We start from the raw sequence: 25879 nt of genomic DNA, 5'->3' as shown, positions 1-25879 counted from the left end.
TTTCAAATCTTAGTGGGAGATTGTCTTCAAAGCAGGAAGAAATTATGCATATATCTCTCTCCAGATAGATACAGAGACACACACATCATTGCTTTAAAAACAGTTGCCTTTAATAAAGAGGTGACTAGATGAACAGGGACTCCAGAGGCTTTCTGGCAGAGTTCAGGTCTCCCCAGAAACTGACATTCTCAAGGACTTTGGAGATTTCAAAATTCTTTCGAAGATTATCTCACTGGACTTCCAGAACCACCCCACTGGGCAATTAGGAAGAGAACTGTTACCTCCATTTTACAAATGAGGAGACTGAGGCGCATAGCACTCAGGTTACTAGTCATACGGCCAGGCAGGGGCTCCAGCCAGGATCATTATTCGTTCCACAGAACCATTCTGCAAGGTTCTGTATCTGAAAAATAACTGGATAGGCCTGCGAGAACCCTGACTATAGCCTGCACTTACTTACAGATTTTGAGTGAATTTAAACAATCACAACTGTGAGAACTCTAGCCCTGCAGTGTTCAAACGCCCCACCACAAGCTGTGAGATGCTTCTGTCAAAAGTTGCTCTCAGAATGCAAAAATAAAAAACGCGAGGAATGCAGATCCCACAGACAAAATGAACACTGCATGTTCTCTAAATAAAATGTCAACTTAATGATTTAGAAGGACTTCAAATATGAGAAACCAACCCTCTTCTCTTCTCTCTCCTATCCCCAGAACTCCTGGACAACCTGAATTTATAACTGGTCTCTCATACTTAACTCTGACACGGCACCACCAGGCTGTAACTCACAGCATTAACGGCCACCCCTGTGCTCCCTGACACAGCTACCCATACATCTCCACTGGCAGGGTTTTAAATTATGATGCTGCTTACCGGAGAGGGGGATGCAAATCAGCTGTCTGAATGCTCTGGTGTTTAAAAACTGAATTAGTTCTTAGAGCAAGAAGAGGCCGACAGTCACTCTGGGTATTTACTTTTAGTATCTCAATGGCACCCTCTCCTCCCAGGCCAATACCAACCTGCTGACTAAATCTAGAAACTGCCAAGTGATCTAGTTAGGTTTTCAATCGCAAACACATTTTACTGAGATATATGAGGCTATGGTTATTTCTGAAGGCTCGGCAGAGCCTTTCTACATCACACATCCTCTTCTTCCTTCTCCTCCCTTTCTGGGCTAACACAAGGGGGCTGCTGTAGGTTTGAGAAGGGGTGGACGCTCATCTAGGACAGGTGAGACTCGATGAGGAGTGTGACTCTGATTTCCTGATTGCATTCTGAGACTCATGATGTTGGAGACATCAATCCCCATTACATTACTTATTCTTTGAAATTTTTTAAATTTTAGCCAATTCTCCTGAAGAAGTGAAAAACATTATCCACCCTTGATGTGTCACAAGAAAAAAGGAGGCAGTGTCAGATTCTTTACATATATTAAGAAACTCTGAGTGGAAAAGAGAAGAAACAGGAGGTGAGAGTGAGATCTGTGAGCTGGGAAATGGACCCCCTGGTTTATAGGGAAGCTCACAAGCACCTCAGTCACCTTCTTTGCTGGGCCTTAAATCAGGGCTATTAGACAGACTGGCTCCAGGGGTTCCTTGGGAACCTGTGGCTCCCATATTTTCAGAGAAGGCAGTAACTGGAGCCAGTGGGGCAAGGCAGGTTGTGGAGAGCAGGAAGCAGTCAAGGGGGTATCCTTATGAATGCCCCAGTGTTTGTGTCTGGGCACACCTGGAGAAAGCCCTGTGCCTTTGTTTGCGAAGCTTGGGCCAAACTCAGTTCAACGGTGGAGGAGTCTGGCATGCTGCAATGTCCCAATGGGCGAGAAGCCTGTTTTGAGGAGAGAACGCCATATCCTTACTTTCCTCCTGAGGCTCGGTTTACAACTCTGTCTCCATTCCTTGTTAGAATTTGTAAAACCAAGTCCACAATCCCCTTTTTTTTTTTTTTAACACACAGCAGGGATATTTCTTTTCCTAATAAGAACGTATAGAAATGAAATATAATTCCCTCAAGGTAGAAGACAGTGAGATAAAATTTCACATACTTTTAAATGGATACTCAGAAATCATCAAATGATATTACCAAAAAGAAAAGACGGGTACTCTGGATTAGATTAGCCAAAAAATAAAAAGTCCCCAGGATGGCTTCAGATGCTGTGCATCAATGCATATTCCTTTCAACAGTTATTTGTGTGGTGCTCACAGCAGGCTGTAGAGGCTCATGCTCTAGCACCAGTTGCTAGCTGAGTGAGTGTCAGTGGTCAGTGAGCAGCACTCTGCTGTCCATTATGTGTTTACGTGGCACCGTCCAAGCCATTGGAGATATAAAGATAATTAGACACAAACCTTGCCTCCATGGTACTTACAATCCCAAAGAGGCAGACAAGTATATGATAAAGATCACAACACCATAGCAAGTGCAGCAGAAACCCGAGGTGGCTGTGACTGAACTTTGTCTAGCAAGTCTAGGGTGATGTTAAAGAATACTTAACTTTTGCTCAACGTATTACAAGATGAATGGTTTACCACACTGCTGGAAGAGAGGACGTTGCAAATGAAGACCAGTATAGACAGAAGCAACGGAGGTGTAAGGCTGTTGGTAAGTCAAGTCTTAACTAAAAACTGAGGATGGAGGAATCTGTGTTTGGATTAACATGATGTAGAAGACTCAGATAAGCTTGCCTCCCAAGCAGGAATGAGGATGAGAGCCCTGAAAGGTGGAAATAAAGAAGCCAACTATGTCATGTGTGTTTGTGGGGGGCTGGGAAGAGAGTAAATGTCAAATCCCCCAATCAGTTTCTCTAAAATTCTTGTATAACGTGGTCACGAGGATTGGTTCCCAATTTGCAAGCTGTGTCTAGTTATCAAGAGTCACCATGAAGGTGAGTTCAATATGGCTTGAAGCTTAGGCCATGTTGGGTTGGATGGATAAGAGTTATTAACAGGACAGGAAGCTGAAAAGGCAAATTGAGATCAGACTATGAAGAACTCTGGGTACCATAGTAGAATAAGACTTTTTATTCTGTAGAATAATAGGATAAAAGAGACTTCTAAGAAAAAAAAAAAATGGCATCTCTTGGTCTCAGTTTCCATGCCTGTAAAGCTGCTGAGATGAATGGACTAGACTATTTCCAAAATTATTCCCTGCAAATAAATGAACCCCCACGTTCTACTCCTGTCTCCTATGAGCCTCTAATTCTGTCTCAAATTTATTCTTCACAATTTTCTACCCTATAAAATAATTTTCCTGCTCACCTTTAAGTCAGTACCATCAATTAAAATATAAATGAAAATGTATTTTCTCATATCTGGTGACATGCTTTGGCTCTGTGTCCCCACCCAAATCTCATGTTGAACTGTAATTCCCAATGTTGGGGGAGGCACCTTGTGGGAGGTGACTTGATTATGGAAGCGGATTTCCCCCATGCTGTTCCTGTGGTAGTGAGTTCTCATGACATATGATGGTTTAAAAATGTGTGGCACTTCCCTCCTCGCTCTTTCTCTCCTGCCACCATGTGAAGAAGGTGCTTGCTTCCCCTTCACCTTCCGCCATGATTGTAAGTCTCCTGAGGCCTTCCTGTTAAGCCTGTGGAACTGTGAGTCAATCAAACCTCTTTTCTTCATAAATTACCCAGTCTCAGGTAGTTCTTTATAGCAGAGTGAGAATGAAATGATACATCTGGTAAATAACAAATGCAGAAAAATTCAAGAACTCCATTAGTATTTGATGGTCATTGACATGAGTCTCGCTAATTTTCTAAATTTAAAGTCTCATAATGTAGGACTGGTATAGACTATAAAATGCCATTATTTGCATGTGCTTCTTTTAAAGGAAGAGAGGCATTCATTGGAACAGAAAAAGCAGGGATGACATACCAAGAGATTCTCTGGTTTGATGTCTCTGTGCACGATGCTGAGGCCATGGAGATATCTGAGGGCATTGGCTAAGTTGTACACCATGGCACTGCCATCTCTCTCAGTGTACTTGGTCGACGAAGTAATCGCATCAAAGAGATCTCCACCCTAAAGGATACATAAAAGAACATATCAAAGCATCAACAGTGCAATCCTATGAAGGTAAGAAAGATGGCTCATTGGCATAAAGCAGAGAATGACACAAGGGCCACTAAAATCGGCGATTATAAATAATGAAAGTTACGAGGTAGCAATACACTTTTCTGATTAGGTCCTTCAAGGATATTGTAAATTGTGGGACTAGGTACCAAGAAAATCTCTCTATCCTCTTACTTTGACCAATTCCATCACCAGAAAGAGCTCAGTTGCTGTTTCCATCTCCTCGACCAGCATAATGATATTGGGATGTTTCACTCGGCGCAGTATTGACACTTCATTCTCAATCAGGTGTTCCTGTCAAATGAACGGTATAGAGAGGAGATCAGAAATCACAGAACCCTCTGCTCTCGAAGGCCTGGAGGACAGCAAAACAAACACATCCTGTAATCTGATGCCAAAGAAAGCATTGCTCTTGGCACAAAGACAACTAAACCTGACCTAATTGTCCCCGTAGGGACAGGGTCAGTGTGAACATATTATTGACATTACCAAAAAGATACAGACTCCTAAACATCCCCCAAAAGGCTCCATGGTGCTTCTGTGGTATATTAAGCATACTGTCTTCTCGCTCTTCATTATTTCTAACACCTTAAGAGGTTGTGATGCTATGAAAGCTTCAGCACACAGCTCTGTACTTTGTAATTCAGCCAAAACTACTTTTTGATTTCAGTATACACTCACAAATAAAGACTAGGCATATAAGAAAACTTGGCATGCTTATGGCATATAACTTCTGGCATTAAGCATTTTTAGTTTTTAAACTGTTACTAACATGAATTTGAATTTCATGCTGAAATTTATGAAAAAAAGAACTTTCTTCCTCTATGACTGGATATGAAATCATTCACCAGATGGATGTTCCTTAACATCTTGTATTTCAGAAATCTGAAAACATACAGTAACATGGGGACCACTATTCTCATTTTGGCTCTAATCACTTCTCCTCTGAAAACACCACCTGATTATCAATCCTGGTGAGTAACGCAGTTGGGATCAGCACTGTAGCAAAATGTTTCCTTACAGAATTAACGAATTATTCTTAATACATCAACCCATGAATCATGAACAATGATTGCTATGTTTTAAATGAGACATTAAGACCTCTCAACATGTGTACATGTATTTTTACACATGGATGCATGAAGCTAAGAGCCACCTCACCCTTTTGGACAATAGCTGGAAATAGAAATTATAACAAATGAATAAATAACATGTGGAGAAAAATCTGTTTCAAGCTCCTGCACATGGTAGGTTGTGTTTCTTGAGCACTGAATGCACTGTGCTTGTCCAAGCAGTCACTCAATAAATGTTAGTGAGTGACAGTGCAAATTTGCTAAACAGAAGTATGGGAAAGAAAGAAGCCAACATTTACTAGGAGGAATCTAGTCACTGTTTGTTAGCAGCTGTGTAAGGTACTTGTGTAATGTTTCAACACTTTATCCTTGGAAACAGTCACTGGAGGTTGAATGTAAACTAGGTTTCTGACATCCAAGCCCATCTTTCTTATACACACATTATCACCTTCCAAAGGGGAAGAATTCAGTAAACGCCAAGCTGGAATTCTTCAAAATAAAAATTATAGCTGTAAGCTGAAAATCTTTAATTCCCTGAAAAGATAAGAGCACGCGTAGCACCACACTGATTTGGGGGTTAAGAATCACACCAGGGTTTGTGCAAGGAGGAGAATCTATGCTTCTTTTAATGAACAGGGCTAGGTAGTCTTTGACTGGCTCAGGACTCAACAAACGCTTCAAAATCTGAAGAATGGTGTTTCTTAGACCCCAGTAAACCACAGCTGGGAAGCCAAGAACAGGGTCTCCTACCTGTCTCCAAGCCCATCTGTCTAAGTTACAGAGCAGCAGACAGAGCCCCGTTTCCTCCCTTGGGAAGCAGCTGTACAGCCAGCCCCTCGTGGTTGCAAAGACAAAGAAAAGACTTGGCAAACTCTCTCCATTGTTTCACATATTTTGAAGCTTTTAGATCATCTGCACCAAGCATATCCTCAATCACACTAAAAAGCAGGGTTAGACACACTTTTGTGAACATGTACAAGCAAGCACATGAATTTATTTCACTCCATGTGAAGCAAAGACAACAGTTGCTACTGTCATTAAATAGGTTTTTTATTTTAAAGCTAAATGAATCTATCACTTCAGTTCTCCTCCCTGCTCCTCATTTTATCCAAAGTTAGAAGAGTCTATATATTCGCCTCTCCCTGGGGGCTGTTTGTGTTGCTAATTTAGTGATATCTGTAAGATAATCCCCTCACCAGTACCCCAAGAACCTCTCTCAAATTAAAGTAAATAAGATATCTACCACATAAGGAGACTACAACTCCCAAAAGTTATTATCTTTTTCAATAAAAGGCACAACAGAAGGTCTTCTGGGATACATTGTGGAACTTCTCCTAAGGGCCACCAGCAGTGTTACCTTTCAAATACTGCAGCAACATTTCCTACACCATCACTTATTAGCCTACTGAATTCTCCTTGACAATGGCTAGTATTCTAAGCACAGAGTGAATGTTTTTGTTAAAACATAGGAGCTGTTAGCCTTTCTCAACCTCTTGCTGTCCCTGTAAAATTGTCTATGAAGGAACAATCCACTTTTGAAACTAAACATCATCAGACGCAAAAAAAAAAGTACTGCATAAAAATCGTTACAAACATTATCTATTTCTTGTGCAACCTATATGTAGTCTTTGTTTCTAATATGTAAAAAATGCTCTCTTAGACTAAATTTTCCAAGAGAATATTTCTAAATATAATATGAATATCACTTTTGTCTTGAGCCATACTGAACTTACATTATTCAATTATCTACCATTATATATGTTAAGTGATTCATGATTCTAACTCCAAATAATTTACATATGAATCATTTCATGGCAGTGTTCCACAGTTCTGTGTGAGAGTAAATGACAAAACTGCTAACTTGGCAAAGGACACTGCCTTATCTTTGGACGTGGTGATTTTTAACGTACAAAGAGAGAGGGATGGGGGGGTATAATAGGAGACAAAACAACTCTCTCAAACCAGACTAATCATCTTGTCTCAACCCATCCCAGCCCATAAAGCAGTCCTTTCCTCTGTGTTTTCCATCTTATTGAACAAACCTGGCTGTCCCAAGCAGAAACAGGAATTGCATCCTGATTCCTCCTTTCCTCCTCCTCCTTGTGGGTGGATAATATACCCACAATCACCAATGTCTGCCCATTTACCTCCCTGGTGGCCTCTGAATCCATCCATTCATCCATTCGTTCTCTCTGTTCCTCTTGCCAATCCCTTACCCAGACTTCTAGGCATTTGCAAAGGTAGTTTCCTTTTTTTTAAGAAGAGGCTCATTCTGTCACCCAAGCTGGAACGCAGTGGTGTGATCCCAGCTCACTGCAACCTCAACCTCCCAGGCTCAAGCAATCCTCCCGCCTCAACCTCCTGAGTAGCTGGGACCACAGGTGTGCACCCAGTTAATTATTTTTTTGTAGAAATGGGGCCTATGTCGCCAGGGCTGGTCTCGAACTCCTGGGCTCAAGGAATCCTCCCACCTCAGCCTCCCAAAGTGCTGGGATTATAGGCATGAGCCACCATTCCAGCCATAGTTTTATCTGGAAGTTTCTTTATCTACTTCTTGGCAAACTCCTATATACTTCTCAGGACCAGATTAGATCTCCCCTCTTCTAAGTCACCTCCCCTGCTCACTCACAGCTGGGTCAGGTAGTCCTCTCACCTGCTCTCACAGCCCTGAATCACAGCTGTCATCCCACCATCTTTCAACTGTTTGTGTGCTGGTCTCTAACCCTCTGGAACTGAGAGCTTGTGGAAGTTTTGGTTACCTCACTCTCCAGCAACTGGCACAGTTACTAACAAACAGTACCAAAGTGTTCATGTGAAGGAGTAGACACATCACGCACTGCGCTGCCACAATGGCTTCACAGCTGGTGTCTGTGTTGCTCAGAGCACACTGCTGAGGAGAAAGTGGTGAGAGAGAGAAAATGTACAAATCACCACATGTGATTTCTGTGATAAATATAGGCAACAGACTGAATAATGGATACCCAAAGACATCAAGTCCTAATCCCTGCAACTTGGAAATATTACCTTACTTGGGAAAAGAGTTCTGCAGATGAAGGGTTCTGCAGTGGAGAGATAACCCTGGATTGTGGCGGGGAGAAGGTTAAATGCCACCACAAATGTTCCTAGAGAAGCACAGGGAAGTTTCACACAGACAGAGGAGAAGGCAGCGTGAAGATGGAGGCAGAGACTGGTGCGATGTGACCACAACCCAAGAATACTGCTGGTCACTGGATGCTCAGAGGCAAGGAACAGATTCTCCCCAAAACCCCCAAAGGAAGCATGGATTTCGGACTCTCAGCCTCCTGAACTGTGAGAGAGTAATTTTTGGTTGTTTTAAGCCACCGAGTTTGTGGTAATTTATTCCCACAGCCTGGGGAAACAAATACTTCCAGATATACTTCTGGATTTATGTCCTGCCTGGGCCCATGTAGATGATGAATGCAAAACTGTATACAGTAGGAAGACAAAGGAGGACCACTTCTAAGCACCAGAACAGAAAGCTCAGGGCTTTGTACACTGTGGGAATTCAATAGATATTTATTTAACATGAAAGAGAATATTAGAACTGGAAGAATTCTTAAATTTATAAATACCATAGCATTCTCAAAAGCCTCTATAAACCTGGCCCCAATGCAGCTCTTGTAATAATCTCCTACTTAGAAGGGCCCAACGTGCTTTCTGTCCTCTGGGCCTTTGCTCAGACTGTTCTGACCACCTGGTGGGCCGCTCTTTGATTGCTGCCTACTGAAACCCTCCCTGCCCATTGTTCCTGCTCCAGCCCAAATGCTTCTTCCTCTGTAGCATCTTCACTGGTCACCTACTTCTCTCCCACGTGCTTCCCCTGAACTCCAACATTCTTTGCAGAACTGGTATTAATTTATACATCACCCTATTCTTAGCACAGTGTCTTGCAGACAGAATATGCACCAAAATTTAGGTGAATACATGAATCTAACAATGCCCGTGATTATTAAGGATGAACAGAAGGCAAGAGAGAGTAAGAATGTTTCCCAAGTTTGTATTACCTGAAGAAATGAATACATTGAACTTAGAGAGGGAACACAGTAGATCAGCCAATGTACAGGCTGTGTAATCAAACAGCCCAAAATTCCAGTCACAGGTCAGTCTCTGTGTGACTTTTTGGAAGCTATTTAATCTGAGTCTGTTTCCTTATCTGTAAAACTGGCGCATCTGTTTTGCAAGTCATTAAAGGTAATGTGCAAAGTTCCTATATATCCAAGCCTGGATAAATAATATATTTTAACAAATAGCAGATATTATTTTCAGCATTATTAATTTTCTGTATATAGCAGAGGTGGCCAACACTCCAAAACAGTGACTGAATACCACCCCCTCAAATTAACAAAAATTCTCTATATAATTTTTTTCTAAAAATAAAATCTAATGGGAAAAATCAACTCATTTGTAACTAATCAAGTTTTAGAATTATAATTTTGTATAGTCTTAATGTGGAAATAGTTGTTTAGATAAGCAAAACGTAAAAGTGGAAAAATATTCGATCATGCATTATAAAAATAGAATGACATTCAGAGACTAGAAAAAATAAGATTCAAATGTTAGAACTGACTTATCCATTTGCCTCAGCCCTTAGTGTGCTAGAAGACCTTTTTGCACACGAAGACCTTTTTTTTCCAACCATGGAAACAGCTGTTTAAATTTTAATCACGTAAACCATATCCTTACCATAGCACCTTTTTTTTTTTTTTACTGTTTTGAAAAAATTTTTAATGTAGTTCTACAGAACCTGGCTCACCAAATTATGATACGTTCTGCTTAAATCACACAACACCTCATCGAAAGCAGAACCCTTACACATATGGAGAAAAGGCTATTACAGTGAAAAACATTAGTAATATTGCTAGAAGAGTAAGTAAAAGCACATCGAATTATTTAAAGAAAATTAAGCAAAAGAAAACCTTACTTATTCAAAGGAAAAGGGGCATTTTGCACAGTCTATACAGTCTATGCTTCAGTAATTATCACAGTGTGGTAAAAAAAAAAAAAAAAAAGTAAATGACAAATTTGCCTCCTAAATTCTCCATTCTGGAGTGCTGAGAAGATTTTTCTAAACCATTCGAGCAGAATATTTTACATTTCCTGTTAAAAATACACTATTTTGTAGAAGTCCAATGAAGACCAGTTTAGGAGTTCCATAACTATAAAATGACAACTGTCAGATCAAATCCTGCTAATTATAAATTCTAAACTCCTCTGGCATATTAATAATGTTAGCAGTTAACATGTGTTGAATTCTTATTATATACTAGCACTTCTCTGTTTTCCATGGCTTAATTCAACCAATTTTCACAATAATCTTATGTTCTAGGTGTCGATAATAACCACATTTTAAAGGAAGAAATAGAGGGGTTAAATAAATTTTCCAAGAAGAGGCAGGGTCAGGAATACACTTTATGGAATCTGGCTCTAGAGCAGCAGTGTCCAGCATAAATATACACCATCATCCATATACGTCATTCTAACCAAGAACCACATTAAAAAGCAAGGTTTTTAAAATTATAACTTAATATATCCAAATATTTTCATTTCAACATGTGATCATATACAAAGATATTAATGAGGTATTTCACATTCTTTTTTTAGTACTGAGTCTTCAAGATCTGGTGTGTATTTTAAACTTAGCAGCCTATTTCAATCCAGACTGGCTACATTCAAGTGCTTTGTAGCTGTACGTGACTGGGAGCTCCGGTGTTGAACGATGCAGTTCTACAGCTTGTTCTCTTAATTGATATGCTACCGCAGTGGAATCTAAAAAGGTCTTTGTCATCGCTGCTATAGAAGATTTATTTTTTCAAACATAGTTAAAGTATCAGTAACTGCAGCAGCATTTTATCGGTTGATCTTTTCCCAACCCCAGTTAGAGAGCGGGACAGAAGAAAAAAGTTTATCTTATTGAGGAGATGATTCTTCACAGCATTTCTGCTCATCATGCATCAGCTTCTCTTCCAAACTATCTTTCCAAGGGTGTTTGTCCAGCAAACACTCTTGGAACACAGAGATGAATCTCCCTTAAGGGCAAACAGCAGATTTGTTTCCTGACCAGGATAATGAAAATAATATTCTCCTCTGAGGCAAAGATTGGGCAGGATTGCTAGCACCACCTCCTAAGACTGAGGGTTTCCTAAGCTCAGAGTTCCCCAGCTATGACATAAACCCACTGTGTGTAATCATCCAGCTGGGCCCCTCTGCCTCACTGCCATGGGACTTGGGAGTTAAGGGGAACCAATGCAAACATGAAGCTCATGCTACCTGCTGTGCCACGAGTAACAAATTCTTTTGTCTCTGACTCAGAAATCTTGTGTTCTGCTGGCCTATATGAAGCTGGAAGGCTTTGTTAGCTTGCCAGTAAAGTCCCAGGTCCCTCATAGTTCTTGACACACCTTTTGAGTGTTGTTGGGTGTTAAAATAGTTATCTCCCAGAGAAAAGAATCTACGTTTTCTAGTTAGGACCAAGATACAAATCAATTTACTGTTTTAGGATTAAAGTTTCTGAAAAATAGCAGGAATAAAACAGCTTAACTGTTTTTCCCACTATTACTGGTCTCTACTGCTGTGAAGGTCGTGTCAAGTCCCCACTTAAATTCCTTCATCACAGTAAACACCTCACCAACTTACTCTAGTTTCTTTCACAAAGGAGTTATGCATACTATACCTTTCCACAACATTTGGCTTTGTCTATAATCTTTAGGGCAAACTCCTTTCCAGTGGACCTATGGAATAATCAGAGGAAGACCATTTAAAGACATAAATCAGATACCATCATTCCTGTTTTCTTTCTTTTTTATACTTTAAATTTTTGTGTTTTTTTTTTTGGAGAGACGAGGTCTCATTATGTTGCCCAGGTTGGTCTGGAACTCCTGGGCTCAACTGATTCTCCCATCTCAGCCTCCCAAAGTGTTGGGATTACAGGCGTGAGCCACCACACCTGGCCCATTCCTGTTTTATTCTACAGCACAGATCCAGGAAGGAAAAACTTGGCTCTTCCTCTGTGCATTAAAGAAAATATCTAGTGGAGTCAGGGGACAAAGGTACCCAAAAAATTAAAAACAAAAACAAAGCCATACTGAATGTTAATTAAATATTCTTTCATAAATATTAACTATAATATTAAAAAACTCATATTTAAAGTATTTCAATTCTGTTACCTCAGGGAGAGGCAGGAAATAGTTTTTCTATATGTAAATCTCAAAATAGTTCTCTTAGGAGACAGAATAAAGTTTTAAAAAACCAAATTAACAGAAAATTTTATTATCAATATATTTTTACATTAGTCCATTAACGACATTAGCCCATAATTCAAAAGTGAAAAGTCCCCTGACTTTCATTATTTCTCAGCCAAAACTTCAGCTAGGATCTGATCTGGTACCAAGTTAGTCACACCTTTAAATGCTCTTTCCTGGCACTAGAGAGATCACTCACATGGATATAAGAATCTTGATGTTATTTATTTATTTATTTATTTATTGAGACAGAGTCTCGCTCTGTCAGCCAGGCTGGAGTGCAATGGCGCAATCTCGGCTCACTGCACCCTCCGCCTCCCAGGTTCAAGCAATTCTCCCGCCTCAGCCTCCCAAGGAGCTGGGATTACAGGCACCTGCCACCACCACTGGGCTAATTTTTGTATTTTTAGTAGAGATGGGTTTCACCATGTTAGCCAGGCTGGTCTTGAACTCCTGACCTCAGGTGATTCTCCCGCCTTGGCCTCCCAAAGTGCTGGGATTACAGCCGTGAGCCACTGTGTCCAGCCATTATTTAATTTTTAATCACCTTTAAAATAATTTAATTTTAACATGCCAAAAATGTCTTTGAGTATAGAAAAAACATTCAATAAAGAACACCACAGTACTCATAGAACATACTTGTTCTCTCAAGCGCAGCTGGATTTGCCAGGCGGTTGATACACACTGATGAGGCCTGGCTTGGAAGAATCACTCATCCTTAAATCGTTCTCCCTATAACAAAAACTAAATCTTGCCTCATATTTCTGACTAGTCTTTAAAAGTCATACTTTAGATGCTTACTTTGTTACTTAGGTGGCAGTCTGTGTATAAGAGCTGGGTAAAAGGACTCAGAGAACAAGGCATTATCTTGTGTACCAATATAAGGAGCACTAAAGCTTCACTGGAGATGTAACAAAACAGAAAAATTGTAGTTACCAAAACTTTCTGGAAAAATCCCCAGAAATGATAAAAATTATCACTTATAATGGGAAGGATAGCAGCCTACAAACACCAAGACTCTAATCTGAGTCTTTTCTGGTTTGCATATTGTTTATAAAAACTCTGGAACAGGCAAAAGTAGGCTATGATTTTTTTTTTTTTTTTGAGACAGAGTCTTGGTCTGTTGCCCAGGCTGAAGTGCAATGGCACGATCTCAGCTCACCGCAACCTCCGCCTTCCAGCTTCAAGTGATTCTTGTGCCTCAGCCTCCCAAGTAGCTGGGACTTCAGGCGTGTGCCACCCAACCTGGAATTTTTGTTTGTTTGTTTTTCTTGTTTTTTGTAGAGATGGGGTTTCACCATGGTGGCCAGGCTGGTCTTGAACTCCTGGCCTCATGTAATCCACACACCTCAGCCTCCCAAAGTGCTGGGATTACAGGTGTGAGCCAGCCACCAGGCCTGGCCTGATTGTCATCTTAAACAGAGTCAGAGCTCATATATCCTGAACTACTGGAATATTCCATTAAGTATTAACTAAGAGGGAGGATTGCTGTACGAATTAAGTGATTTAATACAAGTACAGACTGAGAACAACGCCTGACACAGGTAAATATAGGAGATGTTCTTCAAAATGACTTAGTCTTCTCATTCCTCTCTGGCTCATGATGAGACCTTATATATATCTCAGCCCAAATGCACATAAAACAGTTTTATACTCTATGTATATACATATCATTTTTTTCCTGTGGGCATGCAAAATGGCTGATCCCTGCTGGGTACAGTCACTCACGCCTGTAATTCCAGCACTTCAGTAGGCCAAGACATGAGGATTGTTTGAAGCAAGGAGCCTAGGACCAGCCTGGCAACAAAGCAAGACCCTGTCTCTATTAAAAATTTAAAAATTAGCTGGGAGGCTGAGGTGGGAGAATCACTGGCACCCTGGAGACTGAGGCTGCAGTGAGCTATGATGGTGTCACTGCACTCTAGCCTGGGTAACAGAGTGAGACCCTGCCTGTTTTTTTTTTTTAAAAAAAAAAAAAAAAAAAAAGGAAAGAAATGGCTGGTCCCAAGGGCAGACTCAGGGAAAACAAAAGAGAGACTTTCCAGAAGGGCCTTTTTAAAATTAAGAATAAACTCCAAGGAAAACTGTATCTGTAGATGATACAGTTTTCGTTATTTATCATTTTCATTATTCATTAATTATCCTCACTGTCCACTCACCTGTCTATACACTCTTTGACTACTGCAAAATTGCCATCACCAATGACCTTTCCAATTCTGTATTTCTCAAGAAGAGTTGATGATTCAGAGCATCTGTTTCCATTCACACCTGCAAAAAGGATAAATGCAAATTCTAAAGAAAACATCAGCATTTTATACAGATTCCTACATATTTGTAAAATAGTAAACTGCGATGCATTTATTTCTAAATCTATGGTGAAACTAAATAAAATATCTGGGCACATTTCCTGAATAGAACACCTGAATCACCAATTTCCTTTTGACTTTGTTGGTTGAAATCAGAAACCTATAATCAATAAACCTAACAAATCCCTGAGACATCAGGTGAAATAAGTGAATAGCCTTAGGTAAAAAGGATATTTCACTAAAACTTATCTAAACTTTTTTGTCGATGTTCAAGAAAGGGGCAGGAGATACAAGATGATAGAAAAAGAAAAAAAAAAAAGAAAGGAGAAGAGGATGATGGTGGGAATTTAATCTTCAAAATGTTCAAGATTTCTCTTCAAGATTTTCTAGTAGAGAAAATTCTACCCAGATAAGATAGATGCCTTGTTAAGGCTAATTCCTGGCTCAAAGCTTTCTCAAAAAGGTATGTGGGGGAAGGGTTAAGATCTGCCCACTTCTCACTACATGTCCCAGTGTCCAGCACACAGAAGACACCAAATCAAGAAAACACAGTTTTGTTATCTAATTGAGAGAAAGGAAATATATTTAGAAGTTGTGAGCAGATCACCACAAAAATAAAAGCCCAAGTCTAAAATCTGAAGCTTCAATAGCCTAGTTAATGACAATGAGATTTTTCTTTATCTTGAAGTAACCCCCATCCCCACCTCTTACTAAGGCCAAAGGGGCTGACAGGTGATGTGATCACATCCCTCTTTAGGAAGATTGTAATTTAGCACAAGTGAGTTTTAGGTGAGCACCAAGTTCCCATGCATGATTTCCTTTATCAAAGTAATGATCAGATTGAGAACTACCTTCAGGACTTATGCAACGGTCAAGTTCAGGTCCACCGTTTACATTGGAAGAAGATCTGCCGTGAGCAGAAATCTGCTGAAAGAGGAAAATGACCATTATTTATCAGGATAATTTACAAATCTTTAGCTAACTAATCCATTGACACAGAAAATGCTTACAGAATGTAAAACTATGTCACAGAAACCGAGGAGGCATTGCCTTTCTTCTCATCTCACCCCTCTCCTTATGCACATCACATTAATGCATTTCTTCCTCAGATATTTCATTCAGATTAGACATAAGAAAAATCATCAGTTACCTTTTTTTGAAATTATGTTATGTTTTACTTCCATAAAAGGAATTAAAAGACTCTATGGCATGACGGCTGGATAAGATAGTTATTAGTGGCACAATAAGGCTTAGAACTATAGATAATTCTAATGGTTCCAGGCTAACCATGTGACTCCTAGGAGTTTAATCATTTTATTTCCTCATGATAAATGACAACTGATGGACAACTGCAATTTTTCAAAATTTAACTTTTTTGTTGTTCTGTTTAATTTTCAGCTGCTAAAGTTGAAGGCAACTCCAAATAGACAGCACTCTATGGCAGAATGTTTAAAAAGCTACAGTGTTTAAAAACAAGGTCCAGAAAAGGGACGTAAAAGGAAAGCCTAAAAGAAAATCATACCATTCTCTATTCCATTCCCCACCCACGGCCACCACCCTGGTCCAAGTCCTTCTCCGGCTTCACTTGGCGTTGCATCAAAGGCCTCTTTAGTTACTCTCAGTCTCTCCCATTCCACATAGTATTGCCAGAGAAATTTTTCCTAAGAGTAGCTGGGATATCACCTCCAGGATTCAAAAACCCCAGTGTGTCTTTGTTACCAACATAATAAGTAACTCCAAAATCTTCAGCGTGGCATTCCGGCCATGACCTGTCCCCCTACCTACTTGTCTAATGTGTTTCCCACCACTTGTTCTGATGCGTTTTATACTTACAATAATTCAATTTGCTTTTGTCTTTCAAAAGTTACTTAAACTTTCCAAGTCTTCATTTTCTCCTCTGAAAATGGAGATAGTAGCAGTGCCCAACTCAAAGATTTGCTAGAGAATAAAAATTAGCTTATCCCTGTAAAACACTTTGTCTCTGACACGTAACACTAACTCAATATTAGTTTATCAGTGCCTTTTCTTAAATGATCTAGCACAGAACCTTGAAATGAGTGATTAAGAATGTGGGCTTGGTGCGGTGGTGCACACCTATAATCCCAGCACTTTGGGAGGCCGTGACGGGTGGATCACCTGAGGTGAGGAGTTTGAGACCAGCCTGACCAACATGGTGAAACCTCGTCTCTACTGAAAATACAAAATCGGCCAGGCGTGGTGACGCATGACTGTAATCCCAGCTACTTGGGAGGCATAAGAATCGCTTGAACCGGGAGGTGGAAGTTGCAGTGAGCTGAGATCGTGCCACTGCGCTCCAGCATAGGCAACAAGAGCGAAACTCCTTCTCAAAAAAAAAAAAAAAAAAAAGAATGTTTGTGAACTGTTGAATGTAAATGGCCATAAGGAGACCTTTTGCTAAATAAAAGACAGGGTCTCACTCTGTTGCCCAGGCTGGAGTGCAGTGATGCAATCTTGGCTCACTGCAACTTCTACCTCCCAGGCTCAAGGGATCCTCCCACCTCAGTCTCCCAAGTAGCTGGGACTACAGGTATATGCCACCACACCTAGCTAATTTTTGTATTTTTCATAGAGACAGGGTCTCACTGTGTTTCCCAGGCTGGTCTTGAACTCCTGGGCTTAAGCCATCTGCCCGCCTCAGCCTCCCAAAGTGCTGGGATTACAGGCGTGAGCCACCATTTGGCCTGGCCAGCCAAATTCTTAACAGGAATAAAGATATGAACATGATTTTTCTGGAAAGTTATATCTCAGAAGATAAAAAGATCTCTGCTAATCACTGCCTGCCCCAGAATAAAGTAACAGGGGAGGTGGAAAATCAATGCTTGGGAAGCATGGTGGACAGTGACCAGTGGACCCACAGGTCTAAATCTCACAGCCCAGGGCAACGCAGCCCCACATGGTCAGGCCACAGGCAGCTGGGTCAGGCATGGTCACTGGGCAGGAACCACTGCCTCTCCCAGCACTCAGGCCTCAGGACTTTGAGCAGAGTGCAGGTCCCCACACCCACAGCTGAGGTCCTAAGACCTATACCTGGGTCCCTGCTCTCCATGAAGCCTGCTTGTTCAGCTGTCCTGGAAGCAGGTATGGTCCTACAACAAGTCCCTTTCTTGAGCTAATTTGGGTAAGCACTGGTTTAACTGCAAGCTGATGTGTTGTCTGAGTCAAGGACACTCATCACATCAGGAGGGGCTGAAACACAGGCATTTCTACTTCAATGTACATTTTCACATGGATCAGTAACTAATAGAAGTGTTTATCAGTTGAGCTCCTGTGAACCATTGTAATTTTCCCAATGTTTACTTCATTAAACCTTCACTCCCACCCTACCCTGATCCCCTATATAACTCAGCAATTACAAACCTGGCATGTGTTGGGATTTGTGGGTGACATGGAGCAGGGAAAGAGACCAGGAAACAGGACAAGTGATGGAAGCCTGGTCTCCAGTGACTAAAAGAGAGAGGCACCTGGGCTGAAGCCTTGAGCCTCAGAAGGAACAGGGGGCCTCGTTGGGGGGTGGGGGGGGGGAGCGGGGGAGGAGAGAGAGAGAGCCAGAACGAGCGAGAGGGAGCATGGCATGGGGCCAAGCAAAGGGCCACTTGCAAGTGTACCTAACAAAGGCTCCACTGAACACCAGGAAATGCAGCTTCTTAGCAAACAATAAGGGCAAAGACGTTTTTCAAAGCTGTCAAATTAATATTTTTTAAAAGGTGTGAAGCCTCAAGCATTAAAACAAACAAACAATTATGCAGTGTTAACAGGGATGACTTATCCAACTACTTAACCAAATATGTTCCTTTATTTGAAAATAAGCCTTTCCTAAAGAGAAGAAAAAAGCATGAAAAAATAAAGGGGATAATTTTATTATAGTGCAGCTGAACAGAGAAACATAATTAGACACAGAGACAATTTTCTTTCTCCCTCTTCACTCCTCAGTAAAATCTACAGCAATGACTTGTGCTGTTTTAAGGGATAAGAAGATGAAGACACATCATTATTACTGCTCAGATGTTTACAACCTTATGAGGAGGGATAGGTGCACCCAAACTTAAAACCTTCAGTGAAACCTCTGCATTTCAGGATAGGTGCTGATGGTTACAAATGACTCTGAAGAGCCGTGAGAGGGAGCCATTTTGCTACAGCACAAATCTGAGCTTGTGTTTGAATCGCTCAGCTAGTGATTCAGTTCATTGGACCTCCCACTAATGAAGCTTGGCTTTCCAGAGGTAGAAGAAAAGCTGGGTATTCAGTAAGATCTCTGGACAGATCACTGGCAAGTGTGAAGCATCTATTGTTAAATATAAGGCAAAGCATTCCCAGTGCCCTGAGAGACATGCAGACAAAGAGCAATGAAAATACAAGAAATAAAGCTGTGACTTTGCAAAATTCTCATCATTTCCTTTGCAAAATGTGTATATTCCCTTGTCTCCTGTAAATGAATTACTCTCTTACTGAAGCAAGAATTGAATTAGTACCAGAGAGATCAAATATGGCATTCAAGATTAAACCTGTCCCATTTCTACTGTCAAACTAACAATTTCTATTAAAATCTCTTAAAATGCTAATGAGCATTCCTGCTTCCATCAGCAACTATGATGCTGAGACAGCACAAAGAAAGTGCCTAGATGCGGTATTCTAGCAAGGTCCTCCTCAACAAAGCATAATGGATGGCAGCATTTACAGTTTTTCAGGATACCATTCATAATTGCCAACTGGTTCAGAAAGACAGCATTGTGTTTGACGGTGGCAAGGGGGTGGGGGATATATTTCCTAATGAGGTCCTGATTCTGATTGGCCAAGGAGGGAAGGTGACAGAAGAGAACCTTGAAGATATTGCTGAGTGTCTTCTCTGGGATCTGGTGCCCCTGTACCACCTCGCTACTTCTCCGGCAGCAGTGGCTACATTTTTATGAATAAGCAAGGAAGGGAAATATGCAAGAATCCTCTTCTGCTGAGAACTTTTTTTTTGAGATGGAGTTTCACTTTGTCGCCCAGGCTGGAGTGTAGCGGCATTATCTCGGCTCACTGCAACCTCCACCTCCCGGGTAGCCGAGATTACAGGCACCCGCCACCACGCCCGACTAATTTTTTAAATTTTTGGTAGAGATGGGGTTTCACCGTTTTGGCCAGGCTGGTCTCGAACTCCTGACCTCAAGTGATCCCCTGCCTTGGCCTCCAAAAGTCCTGAGATTACAGGCGTGAGCCACTGCTCCCAGCTGCTGAGACCTTTGTTTAAAAAGACTTGAAAACAGAGCAGAAGATGCTTTACAGTGCTCTCAACTGCTAGCATCATTTAAAGGCATTCATGGCTGATGGAGGACATCTGATGATGAGCAACATTCCAGTTTTCTATGTTTTTAGCAAGGGAGTTATGTCAGAGGGTCCTATGTTAAACTTCTTTGATAAGCAGATTACCACAATTTCTACAAATTTGAAGTTTAAGGAGAAATGTTAAGTGCTACACTAAAACTGTTCTCTGTTCTGAAATAGGCAAGTCTCAAAAAAAAGTAGCAAGAGTGGTTACTTACTGCATTATGGCATGTAATTGTTGACTTGAGTATAATGCTAGCTACCCTTGTGCTACACTGGTTTTCATCCACGTTCCTGGCTCATTAACTCCCACAGCCCTTATTATAATGTTGGGATGCTTTAGGCCTCAGAAAACAATCTCTCTGACCTTCTCCTGCCCTCCTTTCACCTGCCTAAGGCAGGACTCTAATCTGACTGCAGTCATAAGATTCTCATTCCAGAGGAGGTCCTGCCCCACACCCTGAAGCGAGGAATGCTCTATAAAGAGGCTAAGAAAAACCAGAACAAACCGACTTTGCTGGGCTTAGATCATACCCTTTTGTCCAGTCATATTTCTACATCTGTATCCTTTGTAACATAATATCCTTTATAATAAATTAGTAAACACTTCCCTGAGTACAGTGAAGTGCTCAGTGAAATGCAAATTAATCAAACCCAAAGAGTGGTCATGGAACTGCAACTTGAAGCTGGTCATTCACAAGTTCCGGAGGCCCAGACTTGCCACTGGTGTCTGAAGGAGGGGGTAGTTTTGGGGAATGGGCCCTCAACCTATGGGATCTGATGCTATCTCCAGGTAGACAGCGTCAGAATCGAATTGGGAGGACACCCACCTAGTGTCTGCTGTAGAGCTGATTGCTCACTTGGTGATGGAACGAAACTCATCCCCCACAAAAAGTCTTCTGTGCTTATTGTTTTTTTGGTGTGAGAGCAGAATAAAAACATGGTTTGAGAAAGATTTTCCCTAATATTTCTTTTTTTTAATAAAAGGACAAACTTGAACAGAATCTAGGAAATATTTGTCTGTAGTGAGTTGACTTTCTTGAATGCATTTTGGAAAATGGCATCACAATTCAAGTGGTAAACGGTCTACTGTAAGTGTCAAGTCAGAAACATTTTCTTCTTCTTCTTTTTTTTTTTGAGACACTCTGTCACCCAGGGTGGAGTGCAGTGGCACGATCTCGGCTCACTGCAACCTCTGCTTCCTGGGTGCAAGTGATTCTCCTGCCTTGGCCTCCCGAGTAGCTGGGATTACAGGTATGTGCCACCACGCCTGGCTAATTTTTGTATTTTTAGTAGAGATGGGGTTTCACCATGTTGGCCAGGCTGGTCTTGAACTCTTGACCTCAAGTGATCCACCCGCCTCGGCCTCCCAAAGTGCTGAGTTTACAGGTGTGAGCCATCGTGCCCAGCAGGTCAGAAACATTTTCTATGAAGGACCAGAAAGTAATATTTTAGGCTTCATGGGTCACAGGTTCTCTGTAGCAACTCTTTGGCTCTGCTACTGGAGTATGAAAGCGGCCATATATGAACAGATGAGCATGGATATGTTCCAATAACATTTATTCAGAAAAACAGGTGACTGGCTGAATTTGGCCAGCAGGCAAACTCCTGGTCAGCAAGAACTTTCTTAGGAAAGCTTTTCCTCCAAGATAATTCTTGCACTTTTAAACTTTAAAACAGAACAACCTTCAGGGTATGGTTGTTGCTATAAAGCAGCCATTCTTTCCTCACATCTTAGAATCACATAGGAAGATTTGAAAAATTCTATTGTCAATCTGAATCCCAAGTTAATTAAAGAATCTCAGGTATCAGGATTTTTTAAAAGCTCTGCAGATGATCCAACATGCAGCCAAGGTTGAGAACATGTGTGGATGAAGTTTCTGGCAGCAATTTTAATTAACTGTTCAGCTACCATAATCTGTGTAAGTTCACTCTGTCACTCTAACCACTGCAAGTCATCTTGCAGCGACATCTTGCAAAGACAAACAACCTTGTCTTTGTAAGAAAAGGAAAGAGGACACCCACATGGTTTATTGAATCCTACTTTGTACCAAGTCATGAAGTGAGTATTTTGCATTGAATGAGTTAGGTATGGTCATCATCTCCAATGACCTGTGAAGAAATCAGAGCTTAGAGGTTATATAACTTGCCCATCACCAGAGCAAACGTGGAATCAGAATCCAAACCCAGGCCTGACTCCAGAGCCCAAGAGCTTCTTGGCGATTCTCACACTGTCCTATCCTCTAAGTTTATGAGAAAAGTCCTGCAAGGCTATTAAACCAACTAAAGGAAGTCACCCAATTCTAGACTTGCTGATCAAAATATACACTATGGTATATTTAGAACATGTTTTATGATTATATAACTATAGTAACATTCCTGTAATTCAGTCACATGATACACAAATTGATAAATTCACAGCCTTTCCTCAAATAGAATTTAAGATAAATTTTTTCTTTAAGAAGGTAACTTCTGAAGTATACTGAATTTTTTTTTTTTAAATACACTAGATAGTACTTGTAAATAGATTTGCATCATTGGCATTTTTGTGGGTTTTTTCAACATTAGGAACATTGTTTCCACTAACTAGAATAAAATCCAGTGTAAAGTATTATAAACGCTGAATTAGGAATGTATTCAAGAACAGAAACCTTTATTATTTTCATATTGGATTTCTGATAATTTGAAATACATCAGTATGAGTAATGAGATATGAAAACAATCGGAATCAGCACCCAGAGGCTGGTAACACAGCCTACATGCTTAGATTTGGTTTCGTTTGGCAAAAACAGTGGCACTTAAGACTTGTGGTTGGTTAACAGTGTTAAATAGAATCCACTGCCTGAACATGAATATGGTTTAAAACAACAGCCAGCTCTACAGTCTATCAAAGGGGCAGCGTGGAACCCAACTTCTGCTTTCCTGTTCTTCCAAATACAGACACCACCACAGTTGACTACCTGGCCTGCCAAAACCAGCAGAGAATCTCATCGCACCCCTCTGAATTAGCCTTTCGAGTAAGGTGTTGGCTTACTGGATTGTGACCAACAGACAGGTGGTGAGATCATGCCTCCTTGCTAAAAATACCTGCAGGCTTTCACTGTGAGGTTTCACTGATTTCTAGGATGCCAGGGTGATGAGAGAGGTGTCTGCCTCTTCAGTTATAACTATGGAGGCTACTACAAGCAGCCACGATGACAATCTCTAAGTCTTTAACTCCATCCAGTTACCTATAATGCACTACCAAGAAGAATTTCTGGGCCCACTTTCATGAATAATGGGGCATTTAAGTTTAACACATATGCCGGCTGTATTCAAATGAAATTCTTAGAATTGATCCTATTCATACACTGATTTACTTGGTAAACCCTCCCTGCATCCTCAGAAAGATGGGCTTCAGCCCAGGTGAGTCATTTACTTCCCAAGTGCACCAGACTTGACTGAGCAACTACAATGTGCAAATCACTGTCCTCAAAGTGTGAGATGCATTATGACTTATTTTGTTAGGGCACTTCAAAACTGCTTAGCCCCTCTTTTGGTTTTTGTTCTACAAAATCAATTATATGGAAAGATGAAGTCACCATCCATCTCTGGGGTAATGAGAAGTGGTCAGTTTCTTAGTATTGAAGGTTATCAACTAGTCTTAATTACAAAAGAAAAGCCAAAGCTCCAGGGAAAAGCAAAAATGTCTAAGGTCAGCAGCTACTGTGGATTTACATTTCACAGCTTCGAAAAGAAGTGTTCAAGTTCAGAAGGTCGATGAGTTACATTTTAGCTCTGCCAATCAGGATGAGATACTACCAGCCCTTTCATCACACTTCACAAATCTGGAAAATCTTTCACCACCAGCAGACCCAGGAGACATCATCAGATAAAATATCAGCACATCAGACAGTTCATAATCTCAAGATGTTGGATAATGTTCCAAATGTACTTTTTTCTTCCTTCTTTCAACCGGCAAGAATGCTCACAGCAGACAGCCTCCAGGCATACACTTCAGCATCAAAACACGAAACATTTTATCCCTCAGTGTCCACAGATGTGCTGTGACTCTGAAGCCTGAAGTTACTATTGCCTTAAAAGTCTTAAACTGGAACATGAATGATGAATTAAAGTTCAGGGAAATGCTTTCTTCATCCATCTGGCAGCTGATGACACATTTACTACTCTTTACTGCCTATCTGTCCCAAAGAAAATGCTGTGATTTAAGCATAGCAAATATTCCTATGGGAAAAGTTATCAGCTAGATTGAAGAGACTCTGAGGAACTTGCACAGAGGGAACAGAAGATCATAGGTTGGGGTCAAGCAGAAAAATGGAGAATCAGGAAGATGAGCATTAAAAGAAGCAAACGAGGTCCGCAGGGGTGGGATTCTAAGATTTGAAGAGGAGGAAAAAGAATGAGTAGGCAGTCATCAGTCTGAGGAACAAAAGGACTGGAAGGAGAACAAAGCAATAAAATTGATGGGGTGAGACTCTGGCAGCCCTCAAAAAAGAGGATGGACAGGAAAGTTGGAAAGGACAGGATGAGGAAGCCGGAGCAGCCCAGGGCAGAAATTTTGAGTGGCTGATAAAGAGATGAAAATGGAGAGAAGGCTGGTGTGACTGCAGACTCCACAATAGCCCTTGTGAGCCCCACCTCCCGTTTCTCATGCCTTGTGATGTCTCTCCCCAGGCTGAGTTGGGCTGGTGTGTGACCCCCAAGATATTATGGAAGAGATGGGGTCTGGCTTCCAAGGCTAGGTCACAGAAAGGACAGCTTCTGTATGGCACTCTCTCTCTCTCTTTCTTATCACTTGGTTCTGGGGAAAGCCACCTGCTGTGTTATGAGGAAACTCAAGCCAACTTACAGAGAGGTCCACATGGTGAGCAACCGAGGCCTCCTGCCAACAGCCAGCACCAGCTTGCCAGCAAGTGAATGAGTGACCACAAAGGGGGATCCTCCATTCCCAGTCAAGCCTTCAGGCGGCTACAGCCCTGGGACGCGTCTTGACTGCAACCTCATGAGAGATCTTGAGCCAGAACCACGCAGTTAAGCTGCTCCTGAATTTCTGACCCGTAAGAGCTGTGTGTGAAAATAAATTTTTTACTTTTGTTTTAAGCTGCTAAATTCTGGGATAACCTTTTGCTTTTTTTTTTTTTTTTTTTTTGGAGACAGAGTCTTGCTCTTGTCACCCAGGCTGGAGTGCAATGGCGCGATCTCCGCTCACTGCAACCTCTGCCTCCTGGGTTCAAGTGATTCTCCTGCCTCAGCCTCCCAAGTAGCTGGGACTATGGGCACGTGCCACCACACCCAGCAAGTTTTTCTATTTTTAGTAGAGATACGGTTTCACTATTTTGGCCAGGCTGGTCTCAAATTCCTGACCTCAGGTGATCCACCCACCTCAGCTTCCCAAAGTGCTGGGATTAAAGGCGTGAGCGACCATGCCTTACCAGAATAACTTTTTTTTTTTTTTCCTGGAGACAGAGTCTCGCTCTGTTGCCCAGGCTGGAGTGCAGTGGTGCGATCTCAGCTCAATGCAACCTCCGCCTCCCAGATTCAAGCAATTCTCCTGCCTCAGCCTCCCAGGTGGGATAATCTGTTTCTAATAGAGTCATTTATAGATTACTGATAGGGTTGGAATATGTGAAGAGGGCAGGAAAGCAGAGGTGAAGGGAAAGTTGAGAGGAAAAGTTGGTGATAGAAAAGCAGAGGAGGTAATAAAATCTGGAGTCTGACTTCTCTCACTTTCTTTTTCCCCCTTGTACACTACCGCATGTTAGTTTTTTTGTAAGTAAAACTGCCTTCATGTGAAAATGGAACCTGGAAATGCCAAGGTTTACTTATGGTAAGAAAGAATAACA

The 25879-nt window shown here is 41.2% G+C and overlaps 1 protein-coding gene across 6 annotated transcripts in view; it reads right to left on the bottom strand.

The window, feature by feature from the left end:
- Positions 1 to 25879, bottom strand: part of DCLK2 (doublecortin like kinase 2) — a 176423-nt gene that overhangs the window by 20693 nt on the left and 129851 nt on the right. For 3 of the 6 annotated variants that reach the window (XM_024246461.3, XM_054553560.2, XM_024246462.3), the window contains 5 exons: positions 15563 to 15638; positions 14565 to 14673; positions 11838 to 11895; positions 4248 to 4367; positions 3876 to 4022 (listed from right to left, as the gene is read on the bottom strand). In XM_024246461.3, the coding sequence (XP_024102229.2) occupies positions 3876 to 4022; positions 4248 to 4367; positions 11838 to 11895; positions 14565 to 14673; positions 15563 to 15638 (510 nt within the window). The remainder of the gene's footprint in view (positions 1 to 3875; positions 4023 to 4247; positions 4368 to 11837; positions 11896 to 14564; positions 14674 to 15562; positions 15639 to 25879) is intronic. The other 3 variants (XM_054553559.2, XM_024246463.3, XM_054553561.2) reach the window with 1 other exon arrangement.

The sequence above is a fragment of the Pongo abelii genome, chromosome 3 (assembly GCF_028885655.2).
Source record: "Pongo abelii isolate AG06213 chromosome 3, NHGRI_mPonAbe1-v2.0_pri, whole genome shotgun sequence".
In the NCBI taxonomy this organism is placed as follows: domain Eukaryota; kingdom Metazoa; phylum Chordata; class Mammalia; order Primates; family Hominidae; genus Pongo; species Pongo abelii.
The sequence above is the reverse complement of the archived record's forward strand: the minus strand, read 5'-3'. Positions and strand labels throughout refer to the sequence as shown.